The 17,074-nt window shown below is 43.7% G+C and overlaps 1 protein-coding gene across 1 annotated transcript in view; it reads left to right on the top strand.

Annotated features, from left to right (window-relative positions):
* FMC1 (formation of mitochondrial complex V assembly factor 1 homolog) overlaps window positions 1-15,523 on the top strand; it is a 38,165-nt gene extending 22,642 nt beyond the window's left edge. Inside the window, exon 2 of the mRNA XM_082266548.1 lies at window positions 15,220-15,523. Coding sequence (XP_082122674.1) covers window positions 15,220-15,423 — 204 coding nt within the window. The 3' untranslated portion in view covers window positions 15,424-15,523. The remainder of the gene's footprint in view (window positions 1-15,219) is intronic.
* The last annotated feature ends 1,551 nt before the right edge of the window (window positions 15,524-17,074 follow it).

Raw genomic sequence — 17,074 nt, 5'->3', positions numbered from 1 at the left:
CCATCTGCCAAGGAGACACATAAGAACAGATTGGCCCAGTTGCATACTCATCACACAAGTCATTGTGAATCATGTTTGACTTTGGTAATAAGGTACATGACTCCCCACAGCACATTGCAATACACCACATCCACCATCCTACTCAGGTGGTGCTTCACAAACCTCACACACCTTTGCATTTTCCACAGGTTGTATTAACCCACTATTTACCTGCACACTCTGTTATTGCAGATTGCACTAACACATTACCATTAGAAGGTGCAGTTTCACTCCGTCCCACCAGAGTGACACCGCAGTTGTCCAGGGCAATCTCCGGCACCAATAAAAGAGTTCCCTGGAGATTTCTAGGGACAACTGTGCTGTCTTACCATCAGTTGCTATGGGCAATGGCCTATTTTTGATTAGGGTCTTGGCTCGGCAAGAACCTGGGGTTTTCCCAACCGCAGTACATTTTCCATTCTCAACACGGACAGCATTTTTACCTCTTGCAGGCTTGTCCTAGCCCACTCCCAACTTGAGTCTGGCCGACAATAAATACCTCATTATTCCCCTCTTGAGAGCCACACATAGGTGCATGCTGGAATTAACCCCTGCTTCCCTACTGTACAGGGTACTGCACAGGGAAAAGTCACTCTCAAAAGCACATTTAGTGGTCCCACTAACTGGGGTCATTCTCACACCATCATTGACAGTCTCATAACCAGTCCTTTTCAACATGAAATCAGCAATTCTAACCATCATTTCATTAAAGACAGTCTTACCCACCGCAATAGTAGGGGGTCACCATCTTCATTTGAGTACGTCGTCTCATGAACCAGTCCTCTGTTGCACTTTCACTGGACAACTCCCTCTGGTGACCACAGGATGAAATTACTGAGGTAAGGCTGAGATATACACCACATACACTGCAGGTGATCTCCTTTTTTTTTTTTTTTTTTTAACCTCTTCAGCTCTATCCTGGTAAAATGCACTCTCTGGCACTTCTTCTGACTGCCCTATCCTCCATCCTTAAATTCTCTCTACTTCACCCCTCTTCTCCACCCCACATCTTATATATATCACCCTCACTTCTGTCCTCACCTTATTACTGCACTCACCATCTCCTGCTATTTCTAAATCCACATGCACACAAATCCTCCAGGAAACTGGGGCATGTCCCCTCATATAAATCACACTCTCATATTACCACCCTCACCTTTCTGCTTCTCCTGGCCTCTGGAGACATATCCCCAAACCCTGGGCCTCCATCTACCCATGCTCAATACACCACGTACCCTACACCCTCTGGCTGCAGTCGCGGTCAGCACAATCTAGTTCCAATCTCTCTTCTTCCCAAAACCGGACTCCCTTTCTCTTGCGCCCTTTGGAACGCCCGCTCTGTCTGTAATAAACTCACCTCTCTTCATGACCTTTTCATCGCTAACTCATTTAATCTACTCGCCATCACCGAAACCTGGCTGCACAAATCCGACACTGCGTCTTCTGCTGCCCTATCCCAAGGTGGTCTTCTATGGACTCCCCTAGACCCAATGGACGCAAGGGAGGGGGTGTCGGGATCCTTCTAGCCCACATAGCTCCTTTCAGGTACTTCAGCCGCCTCCCTCTCTGTCACTCTCCTCATTTGAGGTACACTGCGTTCGTCTTTTCTCCCCTGTCTCTCTAAGGATAGCTGTGATCTACCGCCCCCCTGGACCAGTATCAACCTTTCTTGATGACTTCTCCACCTGGCTACCCTTTCTCTCTTCTGAAATCCCCACAATCATTCTCGGCGACTTCAACATCCCTGTTAATACTAACACTCCTACCACTTCCAAACTTCTCAATCTAACCTCCTCCTTTGACCTGAAGCAATGGATACACGCTTCTACTCACTCTGAAGGCAATATCCTTGACCATGTTTTCTCCCACCTATGCACCCCGCACAACCTTTCCAACAATCCTTTCCCTCTCTCTGATCACTACCTTATTAGTTTCACTCTCTCCCTCTACTCCACCTCCTCTCCCTCCAGCTACCGTACAGTTACCCGCAGAAACCTACGCCATCTCAACCCTTCTCTTCTCTACTCTGCTACCGGCCACCTCTATGACAATATTGCACCCCTGTCCTGCACCAACCTAGCCACTTCTGTCTACAACACTTCACTCTTAGCCTCCCTGGACACATTGGCCCCCCTCACCACACACCGAATCAGGCCCCGACCCCTTCAACCTTGGCAAACCGATAACACTAGAAGTCTAAAAAAGCATAGCCGTGCTCTTGAGCGCCTATGGCGTAAGACTCGGTCTCAGAAGGATTTCAACCAATATAAATCCGCCCTCCAAAAATACAATTCCAGTCTCCACACTGCCAAACAGACCTATTTTATCACTCTCATTAACAGCCTGTCATCACGCCCCCGGCAACTCTTCGCTACCTTTAACTCTATACTCCGTCCTCCACTACCCCTTCCCACTGACTCACTCACTGCCCAGGAGATTGCCAACCACTTCAAACAGAAGATTAACACAATTCGTAAGGAGATCATTGCTGTTCAGATACCTTCCTCCTTGCCTTATGCTTCACGCCCACAAGTGCGATCATTACTTCCCTCATTCAAGCCCACCACTATAGACGAGGTTGCTAAACTACTTGCTAACGTCCACTTAACAACCTGCCCTCTGGATCCTGTTCCCTCGCAAATGCTACGTTCACTTTCTGGCCCTATTCTACACTCTCTAACCCACATCTTCAATCTCTCCCTCTCTTCTGGCATCTTCCCCAACTCTCTAAAACATGCACTAGTCAGCCCCATACTTAAAAAGCCCTCACTGGACCCAACCGATCTGAACAACCTACGCCCTATTTCCTTGCTCCCCTTTTCATCCAAACTCCTCGAACGTCTAGTCTACAACAGACTGTGCGACCACCTTGCCGAGAATAGCCTCCTTGATCCTCTTCAGTCTGGATTTCGGCCTCAACACTCCACTGAAACTGCACTCCTAAAGCTGACAAACGATCTGCTAACGGCCAAAACCAGTGGACACTATTCTGTACTCCTACTTCTGGACCTTTCTGCTGCCTTTGATACGGTTGACCATCCCCTCCTCCTCAAAAAACTCCATGCCTTTGGTCTCCGTGACTGTACTCTTCACTGGTTATCTTCTTACTTATCTAACCGCACCTTTAGCGTTACCTACAACTCTACTTCCTCCTCTCCTCTTCCCTTCTCTGTTGGAGTCCCCCAAGGCTCTGTTCTTGGACCCCTCCTATTTTCAATCTACACCTCCTCTCTAGGTCAGTTGATAGCCTCCCACGGCTTCCAATACCACCTCTACGCTGACGATACCCAAATCTACCTATCCACTCCTCAGCTCTCTCCCTCAGTCTCCTCACGCATCACTAATTTACTATCAGATATATCGGTCTGGATGTCTCACCACTTCCTCAAACTAAATCCATCCAAAACCGAGCTTATAATTTTTCCTCCACCGCGTGCCCCTTCCCCTGATTTCTCCGTCAATATCAATGGCATTACCATCAGCCCATCCCCACATGCCAAGGTCTTAGGTGTTGTCCTGGAGTCTGAACTCTCCTTTAAACCCCACATCCAATTGCTGTCCAAATCTTGCCGCCTCAGCCTCCGCAACATCTCCAAAATACGCCCCTTTCTAACCAAAGACACAACAAAACTCCTAGTTCACTCCCTGGTCATCTCGCGCCTCGACTACTGCAATTCCCTCCTCATTGGCTTACCTCTACACAGGCTATCCCCCCTTCAATCCATCATGAATGCTGCCGCCAGACTCATCCACCTCACCAATCGCTCAGTGTCCGCCGCTCCTCTGTGTCAAGCCCTCCACTGGCTTCCGCTCACCCAATGAATTAAATTCAAAATACTTACATCTTACAAAGCAATCCACAGCCTAGCCCCCAGCTACATCACCAGCCTCATCTCAAAATACCAACCTAATCGCTCTCTTCGTTCTTCTCAAAACCTCCTGCTCTCTAGCTCACTCATCACCTCCTCCCATGCTCGCCTCCAGGACTTTTCCAGAGCCTCTCCAATCCTATGGAACTCCTTACCCTTATCTGTACGATTATCCCCCACTCTATTAGCTTTTAGGCCATCTCTGAAAACCCTCCTCTTCAGAGAAGCCTTTCCTACCAACCCCTAACAAATGTACCTCCTTTTTCTCCATCAACCCATCCCCCACAGGTATTGCCTTTTGTTTCACTCGACCCTCCCTTCTAGATTGTAAGCTCTAACGAGCAGGGCCCTCTAGTTCCTCCTGTTTTGAACTGTATTGTCTTCCTTCACATTGTAAAGCGCTGTGCAAACTGTTGGCGCTATATAAATCCTGTATAATAATAAAAATAATTACAGCAGGCATCTTCAACTGTTTAGCACCCCCTGCAGACACAACAGGAAACTCCTCCTTGTTGCCAAGGGTGACTGCAAACATTTTGCACAGGAATCTGGGACTGCAGATAAAGACTCTTGCTCAACAATATGATCTACAGCCATATTCCATAACCTAGGGCAAGAAAAAAAATGCAATTCCCCAGATGTTCAATTTCCAGACATGGTAATGGACAACTTTTCCCCAGGGTGCATCCCTCCTGGTGATTCCCAGCTGGCAGAAACTCACAAGCCTCTTTGTGGGGACGCTGAGCCAAATCTCCACTGCAGCTCCTCCTTCCAGGTGATGCTGTCCTGTCCTATCGCCGTGGGAGACCACACTCTCACAGCGGGACTTTGCTGGCTCTTTCCAACACGCTGTATCGGCAGCTCCCCCTGAAGCCTTTTGCCATGACTCTTGGCAGGCACTTCCCATGGTCAACAGACAGCCCAACTGGCCTCCTCTGTGTTGCTACAGGCAACCACTCTCGGCCCTGGCCTTTGGTCACCGCCTCTCCTGGCACATCACAGGTTTCCCTCTGCTGGACCTGGTCTCAAGCTGTGACACAGTCATATTTTCCACAACAGCTACTGGTTTAACTGCAGCAGCATTGCCAGGGGCAATAACACCCCTCTCCCAGGTATGGACATCCAGCACCTCTCTCCTTGTACTGAAGGTTGGCTTACTTTCTTCCTTGGCCTTGGTTCAGTGCTGCCAGGTGCCGCTTGCACCAGTCCACCACAGACTCAAACACTGGGGGACTTTCCATACTCACAGTCACTCCACTGCACAGAGCAGCAACAGAAGCACTGTCCCTTTTTAAAGGTCTTTTTCTTTCAGGTACAACACCTGCTGCACACACTGCAGAGCCCAGGCAGCTTCTGGCAATAGCTCACTGGTATATACGAGGATCTTCAGTTCTGCCTGCATTGGAGCACCATTTGTAGCATTTGGGGAGTGTTTAGCTTAAGGGTAGAGCCTACCAGTGAGCTGAGTCCAGGCCAGTTTTGTCACTCAAGGGCTTGTTGGCCCACTTTTATTAAAGGAAAAAAAAATAGTCCGTCCAGGATTCCCAGGAAGGGGTTTCAACTTTACACAGCAATAAAGAAATAATAAACTAATACTACCAAGCCACCTGACTCTCTGGTCAGCACTGCGGCTCAGGCTTTGACCTTGGTTCTCTTCTCTTGACCCTGTAACAGTGCCCCTGTTTGGTACACACTCTGTACCCCTTCTGACACTTTTACAGCTTTCTTGCTGCTCCAGCCCACAGGATTGGGCCCTCCGTCTGCTCTGTTAGATTGCACCGTGCAGACGTGCACACTTCTCCCTTTCACACCAGGAGTCCTTGGGAGGGGGGAGCCTAGAACCCTGGTCCTGTCTCTACTAAAAGGCCCAGACCCACCTGCATAATCAGTGTGTTGGCTGTTGCCAAGACCTGGTCCCAGGATTGGAGATTTCATCCCACCCAGATCGCTTTGAAATCTCCAGGTCCCCAACTGGATTTTATATACCACAGGGGAAACTGAAAATAGTCTCCTCCAAATTAAACAGTCCTCCTGGAGCCTCTTAACCTGCCTTTAAGAATCCTGGGTGACATACCCACTCACACTTAACTGCTGGAAGCCTAATAAGGGCACTGATTATCAGTGCAGCCCAAGCAGTGATGCCAGTAAGTGCCTATCATGCTGCATATTCGTGCCTCATCAGGGCACGTCCATGAAGAAGAAAATTTACTTATTTACAACATTTTCTAACCAAAACTAAGAAACTTTATTTCTTTTAGCAAAAAATAAACCCAGTGGTGATTAAATACCACAAAAAAAATTCTGTCTCAAAAAAATGATAATTTAATTTTGGGTACAGCGTTGTATGACCGTGAGAATTGGCCTGGGCAGGAAGAGAGTGCAAGTGTCCAGTATTGAAGTTGTTAAAGTTGTTGTAAACCCTTACGTATACCCAGTGAAGTGACTAGCCTCAGGTGATACAGAGATGAAACAATCTATCTGCAGGCCTTTCTTCTCTAAAGCCATTCGAAGTATTGAATTTTAAAGCTTTTCTGAGAGTTTAGAAAAAGGGGGCGGAGAGCTGAAGTTACACTCTGCAGAGCTCAGTGAGGGGAGGTTTGACAGCTGATTGGAGGGAAGGGACATGCCCCCTCCACACAGCACCGAGGAATATTGCTGAGGCTGTCAGCTGGTGGTTCCTCCCGTCGTCTTTTTTTTTTTTTTTTTTCTTGGCGTTGGGAAAACTTGTCCGAAGTAAGTCATGCTGATTGTATCAGAGGAACAAAGCAGCACATAGAAATTACACTTAGTGCTCCTAATTGAGACAAGTACACACTATAGAGGAATATGCTTTGTTCATATTTCATATCTGAGGTTTTCAACCACTTTAATTACGTAGCACCCTCCTAGGTAGGTGCTAGAGAGACAGTATAGTTTTGGCTCTGTCTGCCTATCAGAGGAGCAGCAGGACAATTCAATATTGCTCTTTGCTCAACAGGGAGCAGGATCTGTGAGTTAGAAGCGAAAGAGCGTACTTTCCATAGTGTAAATCTTTTCTAAAACCGCAGGTTTGGGTCTTTTCCCACGAGCAAGATGACCACGGCTGGTTGGCTCATGCGCAGTGGTGTGTATTCCAGCTCAACCCTACGCATTTTGTCATACATAACGTCATCTGGGTGGTTTTAAATGCTGCACTTTTTGTATTTGCTTGTGTGCCTTGTATTAGGGTATTGTGTCAGCATTTTTTTTATTTTTTTTATACATATGATTTTGTAGTATCCAGCGCGGTTTACTTTTAGCTTTGGTTTTATTTTATTTTTTTAACACATTGTGACAAGCAATATTTTAACATAGTAACATTGTACTACTCTGGGAAAGTGATCAGGATTTATTTTTTACACATTATGATTGCTTTTAATTAGCAGTGAATTTCGTTGCTATAAGCAAGCATTTTACTGAATGAAACAGATTAATTTATTTTGTTGTGATTGGCCAGAGCTAATCAATTACTACAGATGTGCTGTGATTGACCCTGTCTGTACCATTATGATCACATTGACCAATCACAGCTAGCAACACAGTCATACACAATGGATGGCATATAAGGAAGTCATCCATTGTTTACAACTGTCATGTGATCTGCTGTGATTGGTCACATGGTACTGGCTGCAAGACGGTGCACTGAACAGTAATCTGCTGTGTCTGATCAACACAGCCGGTGATAGATTGTGCTGCTGCGCGGTCCCTTTTGAGAGAACGTCCTATGATGTCCACCTTGAAGGACGAAAGGCCCTCCCAGCCGTCAATCTGCTATAGGCCAAACGGGAAGGTGTTAAGTGTGAACAGGGGCTCAAACGCCTACTGTGTGTTTACATTAGAAGGCTGGCAGGCTGCTAAGATTCTAGTTTAGCCCTTTTCACTGTTTTTAATATGGGGGAACCCTTGCCAATGATTACTATATCTACAGCTCACAATACAAATTTAGACTTTTTTTTTTTTTTTTTTTTTTATAGAAGTCAACAGCTAAACATTTATCTACATCCACTTCCCCTTGTTGCAGAGAAAAGTTACACAAAGAGCTAGGGTGTCTTTGATGTTCAGCCTGTAATTGTCTGTACTATGTGAGATGAAGGCACCCAATTTAGGAATTAATGGGTCTCCGGAGACAGAGTGGAACAGAACTTTAGTTCATTGATTTTGCATCAGTGAGTTGTGTACAGCTCAGTTGTTCATATTTGATTAGTGCTTTCTGTATACATTTGCAAAAAAGAGTGGCTTTAAAGTAATTTTAAAGTCTCCTTTTTTTTAAAAAAAATATCAAACCGGTTACCTCCTCTGTGAAGTTGGTTTTGCACAGAGCAGCCTGGATCCTCCTCTTCTCAGGTCCCTTGTTCCTGCTCCTGGCCCCTCCCTCCTATCGAATGCCCCCACAGCAAGCAGCTTGCTATGGGGGCACCCGATCCAAGCTGCTGTTTGGCCCAGCCCCCCTCTCTCTCCTGATTGGCTCACTGACTTTAATTGACAGACAATGGTACCAATCAGGAGGGAGAGTCCCAGGAAGGCCGAGGCACTTGTGACCATCACTGGATAGAGAGGGGGCACAGATAAGTATTAGGGGCGCTGGGGGGGGGCTGATACACACAGAAGTACAGAAGGCTTTTTATCTTAATGCATAGAATGCATTAAGATAAAAAACCTTCCTGACTTTACAACTCTTTTAAATGACCACAACAACCTGGTGGAAAGGACTAGAAGACATAAATTATAACTGCTTAGAATTTATACATTGTGAAATAACATGATAAAGCAGAAAGGATGAGGATAAAGAGCAGATGTTCTAACGAACAAGGTGTAAACAAGGTCTTTATTCAATATGGCAAATATACACTCGCCGGCCAATTTGTTTAGGTACGCCTGTTCAGTTGCTTGCTAATCAGCCAATCATATGTTAGCAGCTCATTGCATTTAGGTATCTAGATGTGGTGAAGACGACTTACTGAAGTTCAAACAGAGCATCAGAATAGGGAAGAAAGGGGATTTAAAGTGGAGTTCCACTGGTTTTTGTGTTTATTAAAAAAAAAGTCAGCAGCTACAAAAAGTGTAGCTGCTGTTTTTTAATAAACACACACTCATCTGTCCCACGATCCAGCGATGCGGCCGCCCGAAGCCTTGCTCCTCTCCCTCTCCTCTTGGTGGTGCCGGCATCTCTAGTGCGAGCATCCGGCTGTGACAGCTTGCGCACTGCGCATGCGTGAGTCATGCTGCACATCGTGAATGGCTGGGCAATATTCTGGGACCTCTGACGTGTCTGAGAAGATTGCAGGGAGGGAAGGTAGAGGAGAACTCCGCTGGACCGCTTTACGTAACTTTGAATGTGCCATGGTTGTTGGTGCCAGATGGACTGGTCTGAGTGTTTAAAAACTGCTGATCTACTGGGATTTTCATGCACAACCATCTCTAGGGTTTACAGAGAATTGTCTGAAAAGAGAAAATATCCAGTAAGCGGCAATTTTGTGGACGAAAATGCCTTGTTGATGTCCGAGGAGAAATTTATATCTTAGTGGGCTGTGAAAGTGCCATCATTCCAATATAAACAGAACAAAGACACACCCTCCAATGGGTAAGGACTACACTGCTCCCAGAAATATTAAAGGAACACTTTTTAATCAAGAGTATAGCATCAAGTCAATTAAACTCCTGGGATATTGATCTGGTCAGTTAAGTAGCAGAGGGGCGGGGGGGGGGGGGGTAATCAGTTACAGCTGCTTTTGGTGTTAATGAAATTAACAGGTGCACTAGATGGGCAACAATGCAATGACCTCCAAAACAGGAATGGTTTACCTGTGAAGGCCACTGACCTTTTTTGACTTTTCAGTAGTTTTGCATTTGGCTAGGATCAGTGTCACTACTGGTAGCATGAGGCGATACCTGGACCCTATAGAGGTTGCACAGGCAGTCCATCCAGGATGGCACATCAATATGTGCCGTTGCCAGAAGGATTGCTGTGTCTCCCAGCACAGTCTCAAGAGCATGGAGGAGATTCCGAGAGACAGGCAGTTACTCTACAGTGGGGACCGAAAGTTTGGGCACCCCAGGTAAAAAATTGTACTAATGTGCATAAAGAAGCCAAGGAAAGATGGAAAAATCTCCAAAAGGCATCAAATTACAGAGTAGAAATTCTTATAACATGTCAACAAAAGTTATATTTTATTTCCATCATTTACACGTTCAAAATAACAGAAAACAAAAAAATGGCGTCTGCAAATCTTTGGGCACCCTGCAGAGTTAATATCTTGTACTGCCCCCTTTGCAAGGCTGAGACCGGCCAGTGTCATGGATTGTTCTCAATCATCGTCTGGGAAGACCAGGTGATGTCTCATCTGACCTTGCCCCAACAATCAGCACCATGGGATCTTCTAAGCAGTTGTCTAGAAAACTGAAACTGCCCAAACTTTGATCCCCACTGTAGGAGAGCTGGACAGGGCCGTAGAAGGTCTTTCACCCATCAGCAGGACTGGTATGACCTCCAGCAGGCTACAGGTGTGAATGTCTCTGACTAAACAATCAGAAACAGACTTCATGAGGGTGACTTAAGGGTCCAACATCCTCTAATGGGCCCTGTGCTCCCTGTCTGGCACGGTGGAGCTCGATTGGCATCTGACATTGAACCCCAGAATTGGCAGGTCCACCACTGGCGCCCTATGCTATTCACAGATGAGAGCCGGTTCACCCTGAGCACATGAAAGGGTCTGGAGAAGCTGTGGAGAACGTTATGCTGCCTTTAACATCATTAAGCATGACCGGTTTGGTGGTGGGTCAGTGATGGTCTGGGGAGGTATATCCATGGAGGGACACAAAGACCTCTACAGGCTAGACAATGGCACCCTGACTGCCATTAGGTATCTGGATGAAATCCTTGGACCCATTGTCAGACCCTACACTGGTGCAGTGGGTCCTTGGTTTCTTCTGGTGCATGACAATGCCTGGCTTCATGTGGCGAGAGTATGCAGTCAGTTCCTGGAGGATGAAGGAATTGATAGCAATGAATGACCCCCATGCTCCCCTGACTTAAATCAAATAAAATATCTCTGGGACATCATGTTTCGGCCCATCCAACGCCGCCAGGTTGAACCCCATTCTGTTCAGGAGCTCAGTGATGCCCTGGTCCAGATCTGGGAGGAAATAGCCCAGGACACCATCCGTCGTCCCATTAGGAGCATGCCCCTACGTCAGGCATGCATACAAGCACGCAAGGGCCATACAAACTACTGAGTACTATTTTGAGTTTCTGCAATGAAATTTCAGCAAAATGGACTAGCCTGCTGCATCATTTTTTCACTTTGATGTTTGGGGTGTCTTTGAATTCAGCCCTCTGTAGGTTGATTCTTTTCATTTTCATCAAACGATGTGGCATCCTTTCATTCCTAACACATTATCCAGTCCATATCAGTATAGCTATCCAGTATTAAATGTTTCCCCTTTTCGTCTCTTTAATTTTTTTGAGCAGTGTATTATGGGCACATCAGACAAAAGATCTCCAAAGACACAAACTAAGAAAAAACTACATTATATTATACAAGATAAAAAGTGTAGATAGTATAGTTTTACGATCTTTTTGGTACATGTGTAGGTATTCTATAATACAAAAGCAACAATAAATACACAGAGTATGTGTGTGTATGTATGTATGTATGTATGTATGTATGTATGTGTGATATATACAGTATCTCACAAAAGTGAGTACACCCCTCACATTTTTGTAAATATTTTATTATATCTTTTTATGTGACAACACTGAAGAAATTACACTTTGCTACAATGTAAAGTACAGCTTGTATAACAGTGTAAATTTGCTGTCCCCTCAAAATAACTCAACACACAGCCATTAATGTCTAAACCATTGGCAACAAAAGTGAGTACACCGCTAAGTGAAAATTACCAAATTGGGCCCAAAGTGTCAATATTTTGTGTGGCCACCATTATTTTCCAGCACTGCCTTAACTCTCTTGGGCATGAAGTTCACCAGAGCTTCACAGGTTGCCACTGTAGTCCTCTTCCACTCCTCCATGATGACATCACGGAGCTGGTAAATGTTAGAGACCTTACGCTCCTCCCACCTTTTTGTTTTAGAATGCCCCACAGATGCTCAATAGGGTTTAGGTCTGGAGACATGCTTGGCCAGTCCATCACCTTTACCCACAGCTTCTTCAGCAAGGCAGTGGTCATCTTAGAGGTGTGTTTGGGGGCTCCCGCGGGACCCAAAACCAATGCAGCCCTCTACTGGGAACCCAAACACTGCAAGAGAAAAAAAGGATGGGGAGAGAGCCTCCCTTAGTGTAGCAGGTTTTTATTAGTAGAAAAAGTTAAAATACAAAGCTTATGCACTCAGACTTTGCTGGTGTTAAGCATTGAAACAAGCTCTATCTGAAAGTCGTCAGCTCCAACTCCAGTCCACACCAGAGACACTGATCGCATGCAATGCCAAGCTGTTGCAAGCAAAGCAAGCAGAATATTATCATGCAATTAATTCAAGAGATAAAACTATAGTTCTACCACTTTACAAGACTCTGGTCCAGCCGTATCTTGAGAATGCCGTCCAGTTCTGGTCACCAGTCCTCAGGAAGGATGTTTTGGAACTGGAGAGAGTCCAAAGAAAGGCAACAAAATGAATAAGGGGGCTGGAGGATATGCTAGTGATATACAAATACCTGGATGGTGAGTCTAGCATAGAGAAAAAACAATTCAGTTTTAGGGAGCCTTAGAAGACACGTGGCCTCTCAAAATTGGAGGAGTAGTTCAAACGTAATCACTTCAGCTCCGAAAGGTTTACCCCCCCCCCCCCCCACGACCAGGCCATTTTTTGCGATACAGCGCTGCGTTACATTTACTGACAATTGCACGATCGTGCGACACTGTACCCAAATAAAATGTGCCTTTTTTCCCCACAAATAGAGCTTTCTTTTGGTGGTATATGATCACCTTTTTATTTTTTGCGCTATAAACGACCGACAATTTTTAAAATACATTTTTTAATTTCTGCTATAAAACACACCCAATAAAAAAAGTAAAAAAATCCAATTTCTTCATCAGTTTAGCCCATTTGTATTCTGCTACCTGTTTTTGGTTAAAAAAAATCCTGATAAGCGTACATTAATTGATTTTGTAGCGTCTACAAACTATGGAATATTTTTATGGTGTGTATGTATATATGTGTGTGTGTGTGTGTGTGTGTGTGTGTATATATATAATATATATATATATGTGTGTGTGTGTATGTATGTACATGTATGTGTGTGTGTAATAGGCTTGTGACGGTATCAGATTTTCATGCTGCGATTAATTGATTAAGGTTTTGCCACGGTATACGGTATTATCACGGTATTCTATTATTAAATTTTAATTATTAAATTTCCACCTCACTTCAATTTCATTGCTGAATTTAGGGCTTTGGTTCACTTATGCACATTATTATATAGTCAGTCAGTACAGACTCTGTGAACCAGGCCTAAAATAGGTCATCAAGCAGTGTCTGGCCTAACTGGTGATAACTGGTCCTGGCGCTCGGCTCCGATGGCCTGGTCATTAAGAGGGCAAATCCTTGTGGTCAAGAAGTGGTTAAACCTGAAGGAGGTGTTGTTTATAAATTACTTTACTATTGCTTTAGGCCTGGTTCACATGTATGCGGGTTGGTGGTTCACATGTATGCGGGTTGGCGGTTCACATGTATGCGGGTTGGCGGCCCACATTTGCACAGGCATAGCAGCCCATTGATTTGAACGGGCTGCTATGCCCTCATTTTCTGCAGAAAAAAGGTGCATGCAGCATTTTTTTAAAATTCAGTGGCCTTGAAATCCATCCTGCTTTTGCACCATGCGACTAACCTGCAGTTCCTGCTCTGGCAAGCTTTCTGCATTTTTTGTATACGTGGGCACGGCATTTAAAAACAGTTTGCGTGTGCAGCAACGGCAGGTAAGTCGCATGGTGCAAAAGGAGGATGGATTTCATGGCCACTGCATTTTTTTAAATTCTGCATGCACCTTTTTTCAATTGGTTAAACCTGCAGGAAGACCGGTGTTTTTATCTATTAATGACTTTACTATTGCTTTAGGCCTGGTTCACATGTATGCGGGTTGGGGGCCCACATTTGCACAGGCATAGCAGCCCATTGATGTGAATGGGCTTGAGCTGCTATGCCTGCGTTTTCAGCTGAAAAAAGGTGCATGCCAGACACTGCTTGATGGCTATATAATAATGTAATGTGGGCTGCTATGCGTGTGTGTGTGTGTGTGTGTGTGTGTGTGTATATATATATATATATATATATATATATATATATATATATATATATATATAAAGAGCTGCACGATTCTGGCCAAAATGAGAATCACAATTTTTTAGCTTGGAATAAAGAGCACGATTCTCTGTGTAACAAAAAAAAAAAAATTGGGATAACTTTACTGTTACGTTTTTTTTTTTTTATTCATTAAAGTCTATTAATTGCGTTTGAAAGACTGCTGCGCAAATACAGTGTGACATAAAATATTACAACAATCGCCATTTTTTTCTGTAGGGTCTCTGCTAAAAAAATATATAAAATGTTTGGGGGTTCTAAGTACTTTTCTAGCAAAAAAAAAAACTGATTTTAACTTGCAAGCAACAAGTGTCAGAAAAAGGTCCAGTCTTTAAGAGGTTAAACTTCCTTTCTCCCTGGCAGAGGGAAGGAAAAGATACAATGTAATCATTTTTGTTTATAGTTACTGGGAGACTTAATGCTGAAAGGCGTTAGCTGTGTGAGTGAATGAGTCATCCAGCTCACTGAAATGTATCAATTCACAAGTCAGACCCAGGAGCAGAGAAACTCGGTATTTTAAAAATGCCACAATAACAATACCGTGGCTATGCAATACCGTGATATATCGAATTACCGAAAACCGGCATATGTCTAGTGTGTAATATATATATATATATATATATATATATATATAAAAAAAATTTTTTTACTAGTAATGGCGGCGATCAGCAACTTATTGCGGGGGACAAATCAGACAATGACACTTTTTGGGGACTAGTGACACCAATACAGTGATTGGAAAGGATGTGGAACTCCTTCCCATGACCAGTGGTGTCAGCGGTAAGTGTCGATAGTTACAACAAGTTCTTAGATTGGCATATATAGGGATATGGGAAGTGATTGTGACATAAACACACACAGGATATACCACTTTAAATGCTAGTCGCTAGAAAATTATCTAAGTGTGAGGCCAGCATTAGACCTTCATTTTAGTGCTGTAAAAAGATACTTATGCTTTAAATATTTATTTTACTTTCACAGGTAACTAGTGAGAAGCTCTGCCTGGCTCAGCAAGAACTTCAGTTTCAGGCTTCCACCTATTTTTGCCTTCTTCAGAGTGTCAGGAATCAACTAATCTTCCATGAGGAATTCCATGCTAAAGGAGAGTGTTCCACTGAGGAAGCCGCTGGTCTTGTTGGTCTCAAGTTACCACAGCAACCTGGAGGAAAGGGTTGGGAAACATAATGCTTAGAATTAATGTCATGTTAAATAAAAAAACAAAGCAATGAAAACCTTTTTCTTTTTTACTTAATAAATTTAAAGTTTATGCAAATGTTTAAACACAGTTTGGCGTACTTCTTACATTGCGAAGCCTCAAAATACTAGAAGAGTTAATGTTTCATCTTTTCAAAAATTGGTTAAAAATTCTTCCTGTTGGAAAAAAAGACATATATTTTCATATATTAACAGACACTGTCAACAGGAATCCAAAACCGTAGGAGGCAGCAGTCACTAAGGACAGAACCACAAAATACCTAGGGCGTTGCATCTAATTTATACCATATATGGGCATCTTCCCATCCCCTAAGGTGCAACCCTCAAAACTGGTATTTACAATGTACTTTAGAAAAAAAACATTCCACACGCAACACATCATTATCCTATAGAAAAAATAAATAAATAAATGAAAGCTAAACAGTGTAAAATCAAAAATGGAGCAAAAAGAAGCAGAGTTGGCTACCCTCCAGAGACCATGAAATATATATAAAAAAAAAAGAAAAAACCCAACTATTTCTTCATTTTAAAACCATTGTTCCCAGGGATGGTCAGGGTGCCCCTAAAAACCTGCTTTGATGATCTCTATAATTAATAGGATAGCACTTCTAAGTAAATGTCCTCGCAAAGATTACCATCAATTTAATCTCAAGCTTTATTGGTGACTTTGTATGAGCTTGAGACCTGAGAATTTGTTCCTTATTGCTTAATAATGTCCTATAATGTAATACTCTTCTGCTATATGACTTAAACAGAGTTTAGTACTGTCATATATAATGTAACATGCAGCTGTGCTCAAAGAATATATATTTAATAGAAATAAATTCAGAGCAAGTTGAGTGTTTTCATCATTCAAATTTACACACCTAATGATGGTCCACATGATATCTTGTGCATAGCAGGGACGTGCAGTCAGGGGGGGCAGAGCTTTACCTGCCATTAGCATAAATTAAAAAAAAAATGATTGAGGGTCGTAGCACGGTGACCTGGAGTCACAGACACCAAATTTGTATGTACCTGAAGTCCTACTCCATAACTGGTCAAAACTTATGGCTCCTAGCACCTATGTTTCTGGAAATATGGGGCTCATGGCGCAGCCGGTCAGTAGTGGTTTGAAGCAGACTGAGAGGATGAGCTCACAGTGCCTCTGATTTCTTGTCCGATGCACTGAGCTCAATGGACAGCTTGGTTGGAGCCTTGGTTCAATGGTAAAGCACCATTGGTCCAAGCTGTCCAATAAAAATACTGCAGTGGAGGCTCTCCTCTCACTGCAGTGGCTTAGAAGGGTGCATGTGTCTAAAAGACAAATGCTCCCTTCCAGCCCTCTTAACTACAAGGAAAAAACATGGGTTTATGGGTATAAGGTTTTAAAATATAGTAAATTACCTTTAAAACAATATATATTAATTAAGTGTATATTACTTTTGGTAATTAACCCAGGTCAATTCTGACACTTCTCTCCTACATGTAAATATCATTTTTTTGCTAGAAAATTACTCCCCCGAACATCATACAGTATCTCACAAAAGCGAGTACAGCCCTCACAATTTTGTAAATATTTTATTATATCTTTTCTTGGAACAACACTGAAGAAATGACACTTTGCTACATTGTAAAGTAG

This window comes from Pelophylax lessonae (genome assembly GCF_965119305.1).
Source record: "Pelophylax lessonae genome assembly, chromosome: 8".
Lineage (NCBI taxonomy): Eukaryota > Metazoa > Chordata > Amphibia > Anura > Ranidae > Pelophylax > Pelophylax lessonae.
Note: the sequence above shows the minus strand (reverse complement) of the source record. Positions and strands in the feature narration are given on the sequence as shown.